Source organism: Scyliorhinus canicula, chromosome 8 (assembly GCF_902713615.1).
Source record: "Scyliorhinus canicula chromosome 8, sScyCan1.1, whole genome shotgun sequence".
NCBI classification, from domain to species: domain Eukaryota; kingdom Metazoa; phylum Chordata; class Chondrichthyes; order Carcharhiniformes; family Scyliorhinidae; genus Scyliorhinus; species Scyliorhinus canicula.
Genome location: NC_052153.1, coordinates 180093754 through 180112372, shown reverse-complemented (window position 1 = coordinate 180112372; position 18619 = coordinate 180093754). Strand labels below are relative to the sequence as shown.

General features: G+C 49.7%; 1 protein-coding gene across 1 annotated transcript in view; it reads left to right on the top strand.

The window, feature by feature from the left end:
• The window catches only part of cep44 (centrosomal protein 44), a 109830-nt gene extending 92638 nt beyond the window's left edge, over window positions 1-17192 (top strand). Inside the window, exons 11-12 of the mRNA XM_038803907.1 lie at window positions 8929-8969; window positions 16717-17192. Of these exons, the coding sequence (XP_038659835.1) occupies window positions 8929-8969; window positions 16717-16825 (150 nt within the window). The 3' untranslated portion in view covers window positions 16826-17192. The remainder of the gene's footprint in view (window positions 1-8928; window positions 8970-16716) is intronic.
• Window positions 17193-18619: the final 1427 nt, after the last annotated feature.

Here is an 18619-nt window from a genome sequence, read left to right as displayed (position 1 = left end):
AAAATACATAGAGCAAACATAAAATACACTATGTAAATACATAGATACAGGCATTGGATGAATTTCAGCGTTACACTGTCATATAATTAGAAATTAAGCAATACACTCTCCTGACATAAAACACTCTGGGCACGATTCTCCCCCAAAATTCCGAAGTTAATTTGTGGAGGGTTTTTCAGGGAGTTTCCCGTCAGCTCTGCTGGCGAGTTCCCCACCCCTATTCAATTACACTTAGTCACCTTTTTGGGCCCTGGGGAGTTTCTCACCGGTTTAGTCCACATTTAGAATTTCTTTCAGCACTGGGGAACTTTTTGGAAGGGTGCCCTGTTCTCTAAGCTTGTGGGTCCTCCACACTCATGGGAAATGTCACCCCCAACACATGGACATCACCACCCCCCCCAATGTGGACACTCTGCTATGGGGTCCCTAGGGTCCCCCCCTTCAGGCCCCCCCAAACCCCCTTACAGCACCCCTTCCCTTCTTGGATGCACACCCAACCTCCCGGAAGCCCCTATTTACCTGCCTTGCACTCCCCCATCCTTCAAACCCCCCTCCACCCTCATTTCATGATCATGGTTCCCCCCCTCACACCCTGGTCCTTGGCAGTGCTACCCTGGCACTTGGGAACCCTTGCACTGGCATCCAGGCAGTGCCATCTGGGTACCTTGGCAGTGCCTTTGTGCCCACGTTTCTGGGGGATGGCCAGGGAGTCACTCTACACTATTCCTGACCACCCAGGGGTCTCCAGTGGCCCGGAAGACCCCCCGGGTGCCGTTCCGCCTGGTCCACGTTTGTGTTGACCAGCATTTTAAAAAAATAATAATTTTATTGAGGTATTTTTGGCATATAAAACAATGACATTGTATAGTACCATACAAAAGAAAAAGCAAATAACACGTAGTGCAAACCACAACTCCATTCTCGCAAGGACCTGCCGAAACCACCCCCTACTCTACACTACCCTAGCCCCACCCCTCCCCCGCTGCCGATTAGTTCTCCGCGAAGAAGTCAATGAATGGCTGCCACCTCCGGGCGAACCCTGATAATGAACCTCTCAAGGCGAACTTAACCTTTTCGAGACCGAGAAAGCTCGCCATGTCCGATAGCCATGCTTCGGTCTTCGGGGGCTTTGAGTCCCTCCATGCCAACAGTATTCGTCGCCGGGCTACCAGGGAAGCAAAGGCCAAGACATTGGCCTCCTTCTCCTGGACTCCCGGGTCCTCCGACACCCCAAAGATTGCCATCTCAGGACTCATTACCACCCCAGTTTTCAAAACCCGGGACATGATGTCTGCGAATCCCTGCCAGTACCCTGGGTCTAGGGCACGACCAGAACATGTGCACGTGATTAGCCGGCCCACTGGCGCATCTGGCACACTTGTCCTCCAGCACGAAAAATGTACTCATCCGGGCCACCGTCATGTGGGCTGTGGGCCCGGTGCATAACCTTAAACTGGATCAGACTGAGCCTGGCACACGTTGCGGTCGTGTTTACTCTGCCCAGAGCTTCTGCCCAAATACCGTCCTCCATCTCCCCCCGGAGCTCCTCTTCCCACTTGAGCTTCAGGTCATGAGTCTGTGTATCCTCTGCTCCCATTAGTTCTTTGGAAATATCTGAGACTCTACCCTCATCTACCTCTCCCCTAGAAACTACCCTGTCCTGCCTCCCCTTTGGCGGGAGGCGTGGGAAGGACGGCACCAGTCTGCGCACATAATCCCGCACCTGTAAGTATCTAAAGTCATTCCCACCCACCAGCCCGAACTTCTCCTCCAACGCCCTCATGCTCGGAAAGCTCCCTTCCAGGAACAGATCACCCGCCCTCTCAATCTGCCACAATCGATACCCACCGTCCATGTTCCCCGGGGCAAATCGGTGATTGGGGACCACACCGATGCTCACTTCCCCTTTATGCCTCCTCCACTGGCCCCAGATCTGCAAAGCCGCCGCCGCTATAGGGCTGGTGGAGTACCGTGCCGGCGGGAGCGGCAGGGGCGCTGTAACCAGGGACGCCAACCTGGTGTCCCTGCACGAAGCAGCCTCCATCCGCTCCCAGACCGACCCCGTGCCCACCATCCATTTCCTTATCATCGCTATGTTGGCCGCCCAGTAGTAGTTGCTAAAGTTCGGCAACGCCAACTTCCCCTCCCCTCTGCTCCTTTTGAGCATCACCTTCCTCACCCATGGGGTCTTCCCCGCCCAGACAAATCCCAGGATAATTTTATTCAGCCTCTTAAAGAAGGACCTCAGGATGAAAATGGGGAGACACTGAAATATGAACAAGAATCTCGGTAGAATCATCATCTTAACAGTCTGCACCCTCCCCGCTAGTGACAGCGGGAGCGCATCCCAGCTTCGAACCTCCTCCCTCACTCGTTCCACCAATTGGGACAGGTTGAGCTTATGCAACCTGCCCCAGTCCCGTGCCACCTGTATCCCCAAGTATCTAAAGCTTTCTCCTACCAGCCTGAACGGCAACCCCTTCAGCCTACTCTCCTGCTCCCTCGCCTGAATTACGAACAACTCGGATCTTAGCCATGTTCAATTTATATCCTGAAAACCAGCCAAATTCCCTCAGGATTTCCATGATGCTGTCCATTTCTGCCATTGGGTCCGCTACGTGTAACAACAGGTCATCCGTGTATATCGAGACTTTATGTTCCACTCCCCCCGGACCAGCCCTTTCCAGTCCTTTGAAGCTCTCGGAGCAATTGCCAGCGGCTCTATGGCCAGCGTGAACAGCAGTGGGGGAGAGAGGGCAACCCTGCCTTGTCCCGCGATGTAGTCTGAAGTACTCTGATGTCGTCCTTACACTAGCCTCTGGGTCTGGTTTAACAGCTTAACCCAGTCAATGAACCCCTCCCCGAACCCAAACATTCCCAGCACCTCCCACAGATAGTCCCACTCGACCTGACCCGGTCGAAAGCCTTTTCTGCATCCATAGCTATCACGATCTCTGCCTCCCTGCTCTCCGGGGGCATCATGATCACATTAAGCAGCCTTCTTAGATTGGCCGCCAGTTGCCTACCCTTTACAAACCCAGTTTGGTCCTCTGCAATTACGTCCGGTACACAGTCCTCAATTTTAGTCGGCAAGATCTTTGCCAGTAATTTGGCGTCTGCGTTGATCAAAGAGATCGGCCTGTAAGACCCACAGGCCTCCTGGTCTTTATCTCGTTTCAGAATAAGCGAAATAGTGGCCTGCGACATCGTCGGGGTAGGACCCCTCCGTCTCTTGCCTCGTTAAAAACCCTGACCAGCACCGGCCCCACTACTTCAGCAAACTTTTTATAAAACTCCACCGGATACCCATCCGGCCCCGACTGCATGACCTTCAGGCCCCCAGTACCTCTTCAATCCCAACCAGGGCCCCCAGTCCGTCGACCAACCCCTCCCACTCTTGGGAAGGTCAGTCCGTTCAGGAATCGTCTCATCACCTCCGGTTCCCTGGGGGGTTCCGAAGTGTGTAGCTTACTATAAAAGTCCCTAAAGACCTTGTTCAGCCCTGCCGGGTCCCTCACCAGCTTCCCCATCCGCTATCCTTCCTATCCCCCTCGCCGCTTCTCTCTTCCTTAATTGTTACGCGAGCATTTTGCTGGCCTTCTCTCCATGCTCATATATCGCGCCTTTTGCCTTTCTAAGCTGCTCTCCAACCTTGCCTGTAGTCGGCACCCCAAACTCGGCCTGCAGCCTCTGTCGTTTACTGAGTAACTCTGGCCTCGGGGACTCCACGTAGCTCCTGTCCATCCGTAAAATTTCCTGAACCAGTTGGCCCATGTCTGTCCTGTCCCTATGGGCCCGGATTGAGATCAGCCCCCCTCTCACCACTGCTTTCAGTGCCTCCCAGAGAACTGCTGCTGAGACTTCTCCGGTATCATTTACCTGCAGGTAATTCTGCATGCATTTCCTGAGTCTCTCGCACACCGCCTCGTCCGCTAGCAATCCAACTTCCAACCACCATTGTGGGTGCTGGAAGCTATCCTTACAAATCCATAGGTCTACCCAGTGCGGAGCATGGTCCGATATGGTAATTGCTGAATATTCTGCCCCCGCCATCCCGGCCAGCAAGTCCCTACTCATGACAAAGAAATCAATTTGGGAATACACCATATGGACGTGGGAGTAGTACGAAAACTCCCTCGCTGACGTCCGGCTAAATCTCCATGGATCAGCTCCCCCCATTTTTGCCATCGCTGGCAACCTCCCGTTTTTGATGACGACCGATCCAGGCTTGGATCCAGGACTGTGTTAAAGTCCCCACCCGTGATCAGTTTGTGTGAGTCCAAGTCGGGGATCTTCCCTAGCAAACTCCTGATAAAATCCACATCGTCCCAATTAGGGGCATACACACTGACCAAGACTACTCTCACCCCTTCGAACTTACCCGTAACCATAAAAAAATCTGCCGCCCCATCCGTAACTGTACCCTCCGTCTCAAATTGAACCCTTTTATTAATCAGGGTCGCAACCCCCCCTAGTCTTAGTGTCGAGCCCCGAATGAAAGATCTGACTAACCCAGCCCTTCCTCAATCTAATCTGGTCTGCCACTTCCAGGTGCGTCTCCTGCAGCATGACAACGCCCGCCTTCAGAACCCGAAAATGCGCAAACACACGCGTCCTATTCATTGGCCCGTTTAGCCCTCTGACATTCCAGGTGATCAACCTGGTTGGGGGACACTCTCTTCTCTTTCTCCCCCCCCCCCCCCCCCCACCCCACCCTTTGCCGATCAGCCACCCCCTTTCCTTGGCCAGCCCCCCCCCCCCCCCCCCCCCCCCCCCCAGTAACACCATCCTACCACCTAACCCCTGCTCTAGTCTGACTGTATGAATCCCCCCCCCCCAACCTGGCTTCCGATGACTAGCCCACCCAGCTAGCCTGGTGGCTCCCCGCTTCAGCGCCAGCGCGTGTCTCACCCATTGTTCCCTGGCTCTCCTCCCCTCCGGCCCATCCATACCACTTCCCCAAACCAGCTCTGCTTAAACACGCACTCTATACAAGTCAAAGACATCCCCTACAATAGTGCAATTTAGATTAAATAGATAGAGATAAGAAGTACCAGGCACTCAGCCCTTTCCCTCCACGCACAAAAAAATTGCAGAAAATTCCCCCGAAACCCCCATCATACCCACGCCTTTTTAACTATTTTATTTTTTATTTTCCCCCTACCAAATCTCCAACCAAACAAGAGACCCCAAAAAGAAAACATTTGGGGAAACCACGAAAAAGAACAAGAAAAACACATCGCAATCAAAATGCATCAACCTAAAAAGGTCGAAAAAATGAAAAGAACGGACCCAAGCATGCAGGCATTTCTCAAAGCGAGAGAGAAACAAAATAGACTTAAAAGTTCTACCATGAGTCCAAGAGTCCTCAGCTCAAAGCCATCCCTTGCTTCTTAACAAAGTCCATCGCCTCCTCGGGTTCCTCGAAATAGTGGTGCTGCTCTCATACGTAACCGACAGTCGCGCCGGGAAAAGCAGCCCGAATTTCATCTTGTTCTTGTACAAAATCTCCTTCACCTGCCTGTAGCCTCCCCACCTCCTGGCCACCTCAGTGCTCAGGTCTTGGTAAACACGCAGGGTGCTATTGTCCCAGGTACAGTTTCATGTGCTCTTGGCCCATTGCAGAACCCGCTCCTTGTCCAGGTACCTGTGGAACCGGACCACCATCGCTCGTGCGGGACCCCCTCGTTGCGGCTGCCTCACCTGCACTCTGTGTGCCCTGTCCACCACCAGCGGGCGAGGGAACACCTCATTCCCCAGCAGCTTCTGAAACATACCCTCCACATACGCGGCGGCATCCAGCCCCTCAGCCCCCTTCGGGAGGCCAACAATTCTTACATTCTGCCGGCGAGATCTGTTGTCCAGGTCCTCCAGCCTTTCCAGGAGCATTTTTTGCTGATCCCTCAGCCTCCGAATCTCTATGTCCGGCACCGTTTGAAAGTCTGCCTGCTCCTCCACTGTCTTCTCCAGCTTCTGGAGTTTCTCAGTCTGATCATCCAGCCTTTTTTCCAATCGGTCCATCGACTTCTGGAGCGGCTCCAAATTATCACGCTTCAGAGCTAAAAAGCCCTCCTGCATGGCCTGTAGCAGCTGCTCCATTGTAGGCTGGGCTGTCAGCGCCTTGCTCTGGACATGGGGCAGCACGGTAGCATTGTGGATAGCACAATCGCTTCACAGCTCCAGGGTCCCAAGTTCGATTCCGGCTTGGGTCACTGTCTGTGCGGAGTCTGCCTCCCCGTGTCTGCGTGGGTTTCCTCCGGGTGCTCCGGTTTCCCCCCACAGTCCAAAATGTGCAGGTTAGGTGGATTGGCCATGATAAATTGCCCTTGGTGTCCAAAATTGCCCTTAGTGTTGGGTGGGGTTACTGGGTTATGGGGATAGGGTGGAGGTGTTAACCTTGGGTAGGGTGCTCTTTCCAGGAGCCGATGCAGACTCGATGGGCCGAATGGCCTCCTGTACTGTAAAATCTATGACACCGGCCATATTGGTCTCTCTCACAGCCTCCACCGTGCCCTTGTTTGACCACTTCTTCTGCTGTTTAAAGGTCCCTCCGGCTTCTTAAGTCCATACAACTCTGTATGGGTTCAGTGCCTGAGTACTATTGCTTTCCAGTTCCGCGCTCAAAGGCGCAAAAAAGTCGGGGGAAAAGGTCCAAAAGTCCGACCAAAACGGGAGCCACTAAATGTGCGACCTACTCCCTCATAGTCACCACCGGAGGTTATGTTGACCAGCATTGATTGGCGCCCGGCTATAGCCTCCCTGGTTACGCCAAAGAATCGGGGGAGGCCGGTGGATCCCGTGCAGGTCGGTTTAAAGTAGGCTTACGACCTACTGCCACATGTGTCATTCATTCCCGCTCATTTGAGGCAGGTTCCAACTTCGATGTCTCACGGACTTCGAGAATCCCGGGAGGCAGGGAGTCTGTCAGGAGGGTCGCTCAAGCGAGAACACAACGTGGCTGAAAAATCACGCCTATTTTTTCTATTTCTAATTTTACACAATATTCAACACGATAAATACTGTTGCTTCACAGCACCAGGGTCCCAGGTTCGATTCCAGGCTTGGGTCACTGTCTGTGCTTTCTCCTGTGTCTGCTTGGGGTTCCTTCGGGCGCTCCAAGATTTCCTCCCACAAGTCCCGAAAGACGTGCCTGTTAGGTACATTGGACATTCTGAATTCTCCCTCAGTGTACCCGAACAGGCACCGGAGTGTGGCGACTAGGGGATTTTCACAGTAACTTGGATTGGATTGGATTTGTTTATTGTCACGTGTACCGAGGTACACAAAGTATACAATGTAACTACATAAGCACCGGAATCGGATGAAGCATACAGGGTGTACTGTTAATGAGGTCAGTCCATAAGAGAGTCATTTAGGAGTCTGGTAACAGCAGGGAAGAAGCTGTTTTTGACTCTGTTCGTGCGTGTTGTCAGACTTTTGCATTTCCTTCCCGATGGGAGAAGTTGGAAGAGTGAGTTAGCCGGGTGGGAGGGGTCTTTGATTATGCTGCCCGCTTTCCCCAGGCAGCGAGAGGTGTAAATGGAGTTGATGGCTGGGAGGCAGGCTCGTGTGATGCACCGGGCAGTGTTCACGACTCTGAAGTTTCTTGCCGTCCTGGGCCGAGCAGTTGCCATACCAGGCTGAGATGTAGCCAGATTGGATGCTTTCTATGGTGCATCTGTAAAAGTTGGTGAGGGTTAATGTGGACATGCCAAAATTCCTTAGTTTCCTGAGGAAGTGTAGGCGCTGTTGTGCTTTCTTGGACCAGGACAGATTTTTGGAGATGTGCACCCCTAGGAATTTGAAACTGCTAACCATCTCCACCTCGGCCCCATTGATGCTGACAGGGGTGCTGACAGGGGTGTGTACAGTACTTTGCTTCCTGATGTCAATGACCAGCTCTTTAGTTTTGCTGGCATTGAGGGAGAGATTGTTGTCGCTGCACCACTCCACTAAGTTCTCTACCTCCCTCCTGTATTCTGACTCGTCGTTATTCGAGATCCGGCCCACTATGTTCGTATCGTCAGCAAACTTGTAGATGGAGTTGGAAGCAAAGTTTGCCACGCAGTCGTGTGTGTACAGGGAGTAGAGTAGGGGGCTAACTACACAGCCTTGCGGGGCCCTGGTATTGAGGACTATCGTGGAGGAGGTGGTGTTGTTCATTCTTACTGATTGTGGTCTATTGGTCAGAAAATCGATGATCCAGTTGCAGAGTGGGGAGCCAAGTCCTAGGTTGTGGAGCTTTGATACGAGCTTGGCTGGGATTATGGTGCTGAAGGCGGAGCTGTAGTCATAAATAGGAGTCTGATGCAGGAGTCCTTGTTATCGAGATGCTCTAGGGATGAGTGTAGGGCCAGGGAAATGGCATCTGCTGTGGACCGGTTGTCACGGTATGCGAATTGCAGTGGATCAAGGTGTTCTCCGAGTATGGAGGTGATGCGCTTTATGATCAACCTCTCGAAGCACTTCATTACGACTGAAGTCAGGGCCTCAGAACTTCATTGCACTCTTAATGTAAGCCTACTTGTGATAATTATAGAGATAATTCTAAAAATTATAAAGCTAATTTCATTTTTTTTTAAAATTTCAATAAATTTAGAGTACCCAATTATTTTATTTTCCAATTAAGGGGCAATTTTAGCGTGGCCAATCTACCTAACCTGTACATCCTTGGATTGTGGTGAAATCCACGCAGACACGAGGAGAATGTGCAAACTCCACACGGACAGTGACCCAGGGCCGGGATTCGAACCTGGGTCCTCAGCGCTGTCGGCAGCGGTGCTTGCCACGTGCCGCCCCAATTTCATTTAAAAATTAACAGTATTTTTATGATGGATCAGGTGGCCTATTCATGCCTGTAATTTTTTTTTTACGTTTGTGAGTAATTCTTATGCTTCACCATTGAAGGGCATGCCTTCTGTTTTACAGGCAGAGATAATGAAACATAAGGTGGAAAGGATAAGCAGAATGTAAGTATCCTTTTGTCACTGAAATAATGAGAGGTACTATGCTCCACATCTATGCTATCATAAATTTGTTCATAGATTTTCGGAAAAAACAGCTAATATGACAGCATTATCTTTGATTGTTATACTTCCCCTATATTACAATGTGTGACTACTTTTCAAAAATTCTTAATTGGCTGTAAAGCACTTTGGGATTTTCTGAGGCCAGACTATGTTCGGGTACACCGAATGAGAACTCGGAATGTCCAATTCACCTAACAAGCACGTCTTGTGGGAGGAAACCGGAGCACCCAGAGGAAACCCACGCAGACACAGGGAGAATGTGCAGACTCTACACAGACAGTGACCCAAGCGGGAATCGAACCTGGGACCCTGGCGCTGTGAAGCAACAGTGATAACCACTGTGCTCCCGTGCTAAATGCGACTTATTTATTTTTGCTTCATTATTTCCTTTTTCCCCCCCTTTCCTCTACCTTTCTATCAAAACGTGTACCCAGTTAAAATTAATTTCTTCATCATTAATCATCCATCATATACTATTGAGCGTTCCTATCATTGTACCAGGAAAAATGACTTGTGTTCCTGCCCCTTACTGCACTCATTCTCAGGAGGTGTTTGATCATCTAATCTATTTTCTGGGTTGCATTCTCAGTTCTTCCTATCAACAACACAAGCTCTCTCATCTCTTCAAAAACAACAGCACAGTTTAAAATTTTCATCTGCCGAGTTTTATTTTTAATCTGCTCGGTTTAATTTTACTCAGTACTGTGTTACCACAGATTTGAAATCCTTCTGTGTGGGTTTATGACAGGATACCATCGAGATTTTTTGATTTTTATTTGGATTTACTCTCCAAATTTCTAATGCCTTTTGAATGGATGGCGTTAAGCTGTTTTGGTTGGATTGATGCCTGCTAAGTCCCACTGTGACTTCCACCACGTGTTTGGATTCCTAGATTGGGGAATATCTAAGGATCGGTGATCATTTAATGAGTGTCAAAAAAAATGAAATTTCGGTGTAGAAATCTGTGCCGCCCAATGAATATATTCGGATACAACTTGCGTTTAAGCAAAATGTCCCAGGCATGCCATAAAGTTATAGTATAGTAAGAAGTCTTACAACACCAGGTTAAAGTCCAACAGGTTTGTTTCAAACACGAGCTTTCGGAGCACAGCTCCTTCCTCAGGAAGGAGCTGCGCTCCGAAAGCTCGTGTTTGAAACAAACCTGTTGGACTTTAACCTGGTGTTGTAAGACTTCTTACTGTGCTCACCCCAGTCCAACGCCGGCATCTCCACATCATAAAGGTATATAAAAATGTACATCTTCCCAAACTTATCTTCACTTTCAGAGTAACTAAAATTACTTTGAAACCTGGAGAAACCGGTGTAATATATTTTTCTAACCGCAGGGTAGCACAGATTTCTGTATTGATCTGTCATTTTATTTAGCAACAGCAACCAACTGGTGCTGTGTGGTTTGTTCCTGTTATGTGTGCACAGCACCACACTGTGGAAGAAAGTAGGTACTACACTAGGCCAAAAGCAAATGACTGTGTATATTGGAATCTGAAATGGAAACACAATGTTGGAAAGTCTCAGCAGGTTTGATGGTATCTGGAGAGAGAACGGAGCTAACGTTTTGGTGTGTCTGCATGGGTTTCCCCCGGCCCTTGGATGTAGACAGGGCTCACAGAGCACTCGCGAGGAAGCCGCAAATGGGAGACCCCTCCCCCCCCCCCCCCCCCCCCCGGACGGCAATGGTGGTAAGATTCCACAGGTACTTGGATAAGGAGCGCATTCTACAGTGGGCCAAGCCGACACGGAGCTGTCAGTGGGATAACAATATCCTGCGGGTTTACCAAGACCTGAGTGTGGAGGTGGCCAGGAGAAGAGCAGGCTTCAACCAGATTAGGTTGATCCTTTTTAAGAAAAAGGTGCAGTTTGGACTGTTGGATCCGGCCTGTCTCTGGGTCTCGCACGAGGAACAGCACTTTTATTTTGAGTCGTCTGAGGGCGCGCTGGACTTCGCGAAAAGGAAAGGACTGGTGGTGGACTGAAAACTTTTCAACTTTGCTGCAAAGTAGTTATTTTTTTTTGTTTTTCTGTTTGTTCTTTAAAAAAAAAAAAAAGTTTTTTGTTTTGTGGAAGCTGTTTATAATGCCTTTTGCATTGATTTGGGACCAGCAGTAGAGCTGAGTGAGTTAAGGTTTTCATTTGCACTGTTGGGCTTGGAGGTGTGTCGATCTTGGTGTTTTTCTGTCAGGCAATTGTGTGGGGATTGTTTGATGTTGGAGTATGTTTGTATGAGCGGGGGAGGGGGGAGGGAACAATAGGTGGGAGACTATCCGGCACTAGGGATGGGGACCACCAAGCTAGCTGGGTGGGCTAGCTCAAGGAAGCGCAGTGGGGGGTGTGCATATGTTTGGTTTATTAAAGGGGTTGGGTTACAGAGTGTTGTTACTAGGGCAGGAGGGGAGGGGGGGTTAAATGTTCTGCTGACGAGGGAGGGATTTGGGCTACGGGACAGAGGGGAGGTTAGGGGCGGATGCTGCCTGGGGGTGGACCGGTGGAGGTGTGGAGCATGGGCTGGAGGCGGGCCCAAAAAGGGGGATGGCTGATCGACGATGGGGGGGGAAATGAGCCCCCCAACTAGGCTCATCACCTGGAATGTTTGAGGGTTAAATGGGCCGGTCAAGAGGGCATGTGTGTTCGCGCATCATAGGGGACTGAAGGCGGACATGGTAATGTTGCAGGAGACGCACCTTAGAGTAACTCACCAGATTAGATTGAGGAAAGCCTGGGTCAGTCAGATCTTTCACTTGGGACTAGACTCAAAAGACTAGAGGGGTCGTGATCCTGATCAATAAGCAGGTGGTGTTTGAGGCGGGTAGAATAGTCTTGGATGTGGGAGGTCGGTACATTATGGTCAGTGGGAAACTATTAGTAAATGTGTATGCGCCAAATTGGGATGATGTGGAGTTTATAAAGAGGATGCTGGGGAAGATATCGGACCTGGACTCGTACAGGTTGGTCATGAGAGGGGACTTCAACACAGTTATTGACCCTGGCTTGGACCGGTCAAGCTCGAACACGGGTAGGGTGCTAGCAATGGCAAAGGAACTAAAAGGGTTCCATGGATCCATGGAGATTTGGGCAGCCGAGGGTGAAGGAGTTCTCCTTCTACTCACACGTGTATAAAGTGTACTTCCGGATTGATGTCTTTATTTTGAGCAGGGCTTTACTGGCAGGGGTGGTGGACACAGGGTACTCGGCGATCACAATCTCAGACCATGCTCTGCATTGGGTTGACCTGCAGGTTCGTAAAGACAGTAACCAGCACCCGCAATGGAGGTTAGATGTGGGACTTTTGGCTGACGAAGGGGTGTGCGAGCGGCTGAGGAAATGTATTCAGAGCTACCTACAGGTCAACAACACGGGGGAAATTTCAGCAGCGGTGGTCTGGGAAGCACTGAAGGCGGTGGTCAGAGGGGAGCTGATCTTGATACGGGCCCATAAGGAGAAGGTGGTCAGGGCAGAGACGGAACGACTGGTAAAGGAGATACTACAGATCGATAGGAGGCATGTGGAGACCCCAGAGGCAGGGCTTTTAAGGGAACGGCGGAGGCTACAGGCGGAGTTCGGCTTGTTAAACACGGAGGGCGGTGGAGCAGCTGAGAAAGGCGAGAGGGTGATCTATGAGAGAGAAGGCCAGCAGAATGCTTGCACAGCAGCTTAGAAAGAGGGAGGCAGCCAGGGAGATGGGGAAAGTAAATGACAGAGATGGAAACCTGTTTGGAGATTCAGCAGGGGTGAATAAGGCGCTTAGGGATTTCTACAGTAGGCTGTACAGGTCGGAACCCCCTACGGGGCCAGGGGGGATGAGGCACTTCGTGGAGGGGCTGCATTTCCCAAAGGTGGATGGGGAGCTGGTAGAAGGGCTGGGGGCCCCGATCGGGTTGGAAGAGATAGTGCAGGGTTTGAAGGCCATGCAGTCGGGTAAAGCCCCGGGGTCGGACGGGTACCCAGTGGAGTTTTATTAAAAAGTTCTCTAGGATATTGCGGCCGGTGTTGATGAGGATGTTCAATGAAGCAAACGAAAGAGGGGTGCTGCCCCCGACGATGTCACAGGCCACGATTTTGCTGGTTCCACTGTTCGCGCTAGCTATAGAGACGTTGGCAATTGCTCAGAGAGCCTCGGGGGGGGGGGGGGGGGGGGGGGTGGAGCACAGTCCCGCTCTATGCAGACGACCTGCTTCTGTGTGTATCGGACCAAAAAATTAAAATCGCTTATTGTCACAAGTAGGCTTCAAGTGAAGTAACTGTGAAAAGCCCGTAGTCACCACATTCCAGCGCCTGGTCGGGGAGACTGGTACGGGAATTGAACTGTGCCGTTGGCCTTTATTGGTCTGCTTTAAAAGCCAGCTCTTTAACCCTGTGCTAAACCAGCCCCAAAAGAGGGGATGGAAGAAATCATGAGGATTCTAAGGGAATTTGGCCGGTTTTCGGGGTATAATCTAAATATGGGGAAAAATTAGATGTTTGCGGTCCAGGCGAGGGAACAGGAGAGGCGATTGGGGGAGCTGACGTTTAGATTAATAGGAGGAAGCTTTAGGTACCTCGGCATTCAAGTGGCGTGGGAATGGGACCGGCTGTATAAATTTAATCTGGCCCGACTAGTAGACCAAATGAAGGATGATTTTCGGAGATGGGACGTGCTTCCGTTGTCACTGGCTGGGACGGTGCAGACGATGAAGATGACGGTTCTCCCGAGATTCCTGCTCGTATTTCAGTGTCTCCCCATCTTTATTCTGCGTTCCTTTTTTGAACGGGTAAACAAAGTGATAACTGGCTTCGTTTGGGCGGGCAAGACCCTGCGAGTAAAAAAGGGGATGCTTGAGCAGAGCTGGGGAGATGTTGGGCTGGCGCTGCCAAATTTTAATAACTAATACTGGGCGGCGAATATAGCCATGATCAGGAAATGGGTGGTGGGGGAGGGGTCGGCATGGGAGCGTATGGAGGCGGCTTCATGCAAGGGCACCAGTCTGGGGGCATTGGTAACTGCGCCGCTGCCGTTCCCGCCGGCACGGTACTCCACCAGCCCCTTGGTGGTGGCGGCCCTGAGAGTTTGGAGGCAATGGAGGAGACGTGGGAGCAGAAGGAGTATCGGTCTAGTCCCCAATCTGTAATAATCACCCGTTTGCCCCGGGAAGTATGGATGGGGGGGGGTTCCGGATATGGCGGAGAGCAGGAGAGAGGATGGGGGATATGTTCATAGAGGGGAGCTTTCCGAGTATGAGGGCGCTGGAGGAGAAGTTTGGGTTGGCGAGGGGAAACAATTCAGGTATCTGCAGATGCGCAACTTCCTACGTAAACAGGTGTCAACCTTCCTGCCCCTACCACTAAGGGGGTTTCGGGACAGGGTAGTTTCCAGAGGGTGGTAGGAGAAGGGAGCGTCTCTGACATTTACAAGGAACTTATGGGGTCAGAGGAGACGCAGACCAAAGAGCTGAAGCGCAAGTGGGAGGAGGAGCGATAGAGGATGGTCTATGGGCGGACGCATTGATTAGAGTCAATTCGTCCGCAACATGTGCCAGGCTCAGCCTGATACAATTCAAGGTCGTTCATCGGGCTGGCATTACAGTGGCCCGGATGATTAGATTCTTTGGGGTGGAAGATAGGTGTGCAAAATGTGCGGGAGGACCAGCGAACCATGTCCACATGGTCTGAACATGTTCAAAGCTTAGGGGATTTTGGCAGGGGTTTGCAGATGTCATGTCCACGGTGTTAAAAACAAGGGTGGCACTGAGTCCAGAGGTGGCAATTTTTGGGGTATCGGCCGGGAATCCAGGAGGAGAAAGAGGCAGACGTTCTAGTGTTTGCTTCCCTGGTAGCCCGGAGACGGATACTATTAGCTTGGAGGGACTCAAAGCCCCCGAAGTCGGACACCTGGCTATCGGACTTGGCTAGGTTTCTCTGTTTGGAGAAAATCAAGTTCGCCTTGAGAGAGTCACTGTTAGGGTTCGCTCGGAGGTGGCAACCGTTCGTCGACTTCTTCGCGGCAAATTCATCGTCAGCAGAAGGGGGGAGGGGGTTAGTTTAGCTTAGAGTAGGGGGTTAAGAAAGGTGGGACCTGTGAGGAAGGGAGACGGCTTTTGCACTATGTTTATAGTTCCATGTACATTGTTTATTGTGTTGTTATAATACCAAAAAGTACCTTAATAAAAATGTTTATAAAAACAAAAGATATGTCCTGCATTATCTATTTTTATACTGTAATAGGAGTTGTTGCACCATTCTCCTTTTGTAGTAAACCTATGTTCGGCCACGAGATTTCAAACGCATGCCTGATCCTCAGTGGGTTGGGGTTAAAAAACATGGGTATTAGGCCAGTGTTATTTCTGATCAGTTTATGGATGGGTTATTGAGTGAGGCAATTCCTGAGCTTAAAAACAAGAACAGTTTTGGGAGATGGTGCAACTGCATGAACGCCGTACCTTTTATGACGCCCGTGAAGAAGAATCTGCCATTTGCAAAAACTTTTGTAATAGAATTTGAAGGGCACACACTGGAACCTCCAAGATAAAATAGTGTTCTTTAACTAGGATTTGATTCTCGCTCACCTAGGACCTATTTATTTTTTTAAAAAATAGTTATTGGAGGTTCCACCTCTTGGATGTTAAACCAGATGTGATGTCCCCTCCGGTGTACATTAACAATCTCATGGCATCATTGCAACGAAGAATAGGGGAGTTATCCCCATTGTCCAGGTCAATGGCAACATCACAAAGACAAATTATCTGACCGTTATCACTATGCTATTTGTACTGTATTTGCTGTACTGTGTTGCCGCATTCCCTACATTATTGATTGATTGATATGTATTGTCACATGTACTGAAGTACAGTGAAAAGTATTTTTCTGCTGCTAAGGGAATGTACACAGTATGTACATAATAGACAAAAGAATAATTGACGAGTGCATTGACAAATGGCACATCAATAAATAGTGTGGAACAAGGGCCAAACAAAGCAAATACATGAGCAAGAGCAGCATAGGTTGTCGTGAATAGTGTTCTTACAGGGAACAGATCAACCCAAGGGAGAGTCGCTGAGGAGTCTAGTAGCTGTGGGGCAGAAGCTGTTCCTGTGTCTGTAAGTGTGGGTCTTCAGACTTCTGTATCTTTTAGAGTGGCACCTGCGCATTAAAAGTGCTTGGCTGTAAATATTCTGGGATTGACATTTTCTAGCACCCCCATTCCCTGCAGTGGGACCAGTGAGCCAATGAAATCTCCATTCACAACAGTGGGACAGGAAGATGCCACCAGCGTGAAGGGCTGGAAAATCCTGACCTCTTTGTGGATGCAAGTTTTTTGTTTCTTCAATCCTTTCCTGTGTTAGATGCTGTGGGCAGCATGGTAGCACGTGTCTGCTTGTGTTTCCTCCGGGCGCTCCGGTTTCCTCACACAAGTCCCAAAGGACGTGCTGTTAGGCAATTTGGACATTCTTAATTCTCCCTCAGTGTACCCGAACAGGCGCCGGAATGTGGCGACGAGGGGCTTTTCACGGTAACTTCACTGCAGTGTTAATGTAAGCCTACTTGTGACAATAAAGATTACTTTTTTTATAGTTTTATAGTCGCAACACCTTGTTCGGAAAACTAATTTGACCGGTTCATATTCCTGAAGTATACAGAATCTCAATCGTGTGAAACAAAAATTGTTATTAACTGACCTTTTTTCCCCGATCCCCAGGATAGAAGAAACGACAGAACTGCTAAAGTGTTCAGAAAGTTCAGCTGACTCCAATGGACCAGGTTCTTTATTATCACAAAATACTACAGATGCTGGAACTCTGAAATAAAATGGGAACTGGAAAGGCTCAAATCAGGCAACATCTGTGGAGAAAGAAACCGATTCACGATTCAACTCCATGTGCTTTCATCAGTAATTGTGCTGAACATTTTATTTTGCCCATTTCGTTTATAAGTTATAATATTTGTGGTGATGAAATTGAGTATATTTTTGAAGTCATTTATTTTAAACATTCAATTACCTTCACCAACAGCTATGAGTGAAGTATTTGTAACACTACTGTACAGGGATAATTTAAAACTGTCAGAAGTTTCAATAGCATTTGTCTGTGTAACGGCAAGCTATGTGAAGAGATTGTATGTTTAACCTGTACAAAGTTATGTGATATGAATAAAAGTGAACTTTCAATTTCTGCAGATTGGGCCTTTTTTGTACAATGGCAATTGTGTTCAGTTGGCGCCATCTGGTGTTGATTTATTACTCAACCAGAAGAAATGAACTGCAGTGTGACCTGTCCTGCCAAATGCGCGTTGTCCTTCAAATTATCTTCTCTTTGCTTTATAATTCTTGGTTGACTTTTGGTCAGATAGAATTTCTTATTTCGTACCGTTCTAATCTATTCGCACTCTACAGAGGTGTGAACAAACAAAAAATTAACCTCAACTATACTTGATGGAGTTTAGAAGGATGAGGGGTGATCTCATTGAAACTTACAGAATTCTGAGAAGCCGAGATAGAGTGGACGTGGAGAGGCTGTTTCCATTAATTGGAGAGACTAGAACCCAAGGCTACAGACTGAAGGGAAGATAATATCAAACTGAGATGAGGATTTTTTTCAGCCCGAGGGTGGTGAATCTGTGGAACTCTGCTGCAGAAGGCTGTGGAGGCCAATTCACTCAGTATCTTTAAGACAGAGATAGATAGGTTGTTGATTAATAAGAGGATCAGGGGTTATGGGGAGAAGGCCGGAGAATGGGGATGAGAAACATATTAGCTATGATTGAATGGGGGAGCCGATTGATGGGCCGAGTGGCCTAATTCTGCTCCTCTAATGGTTTTAACTTAATAAACTCAAAATAATGGGTTGGCTTTTCCGGTTGCCGACATCGCATTCGGCAAATGGCCGGAGAATCACATTTGCTGACTGAATTGGGGGCGGTGCCACTTTCGTGTTACTCCGCCCCCTCCAAAGCGTATCATTGCCGGAGGCCCGCCCCCGACCGGCCGAATTCCCGACAGCGCGGGACATGTGTGGTCTCATCCATTGGGAATTCAGCGTTGTGGCTGCGGACTCAGTCCAGTTGGGGGAGAGCCGATCCGTGGGCAGGGAGGGGACATTATTCGGGGCTGGGGCGTTCCGTGGCGCGCAAGCTGGCCGAGGAGGGGGGGGGGGGGGGGGGGACTATTGTGCGGGCTGGGTCCATGAGCGGCTGCCGCCATGTTGCACGGCGCGGCTGCTGCAGGCCACCGCCATGCACGGCCACGGATCCGGCAATTCTCCAGCGTGTATCAGCAGCTAGAGCCGGGTCCTCTACACTGCCGTCCTGCTAGCCCCCAGCAAAACGGGGAATCAATGGCTGTTTTGCGCAAGTTTTTCTGGTGTAAAATGCCACTGTTCTCACGCCAGCGTAGGGACATAGCCCCAGAATCGGAGAATCCAGCCACATGTTTCTATTTACTGACCAATCCCAGCTTTAGCTTAGTCGTTGCATTTTCCGTCCAATATTTGAAGGAGTGCTGTGTTATTGAAGGAGAGATATTAACAGAAAAACATCACTTGCCTTTCAGGAGGGTGTAAAAGAACCCACTACTTAAAGTTAGCCTGGTGTCTTGGCTAACATGG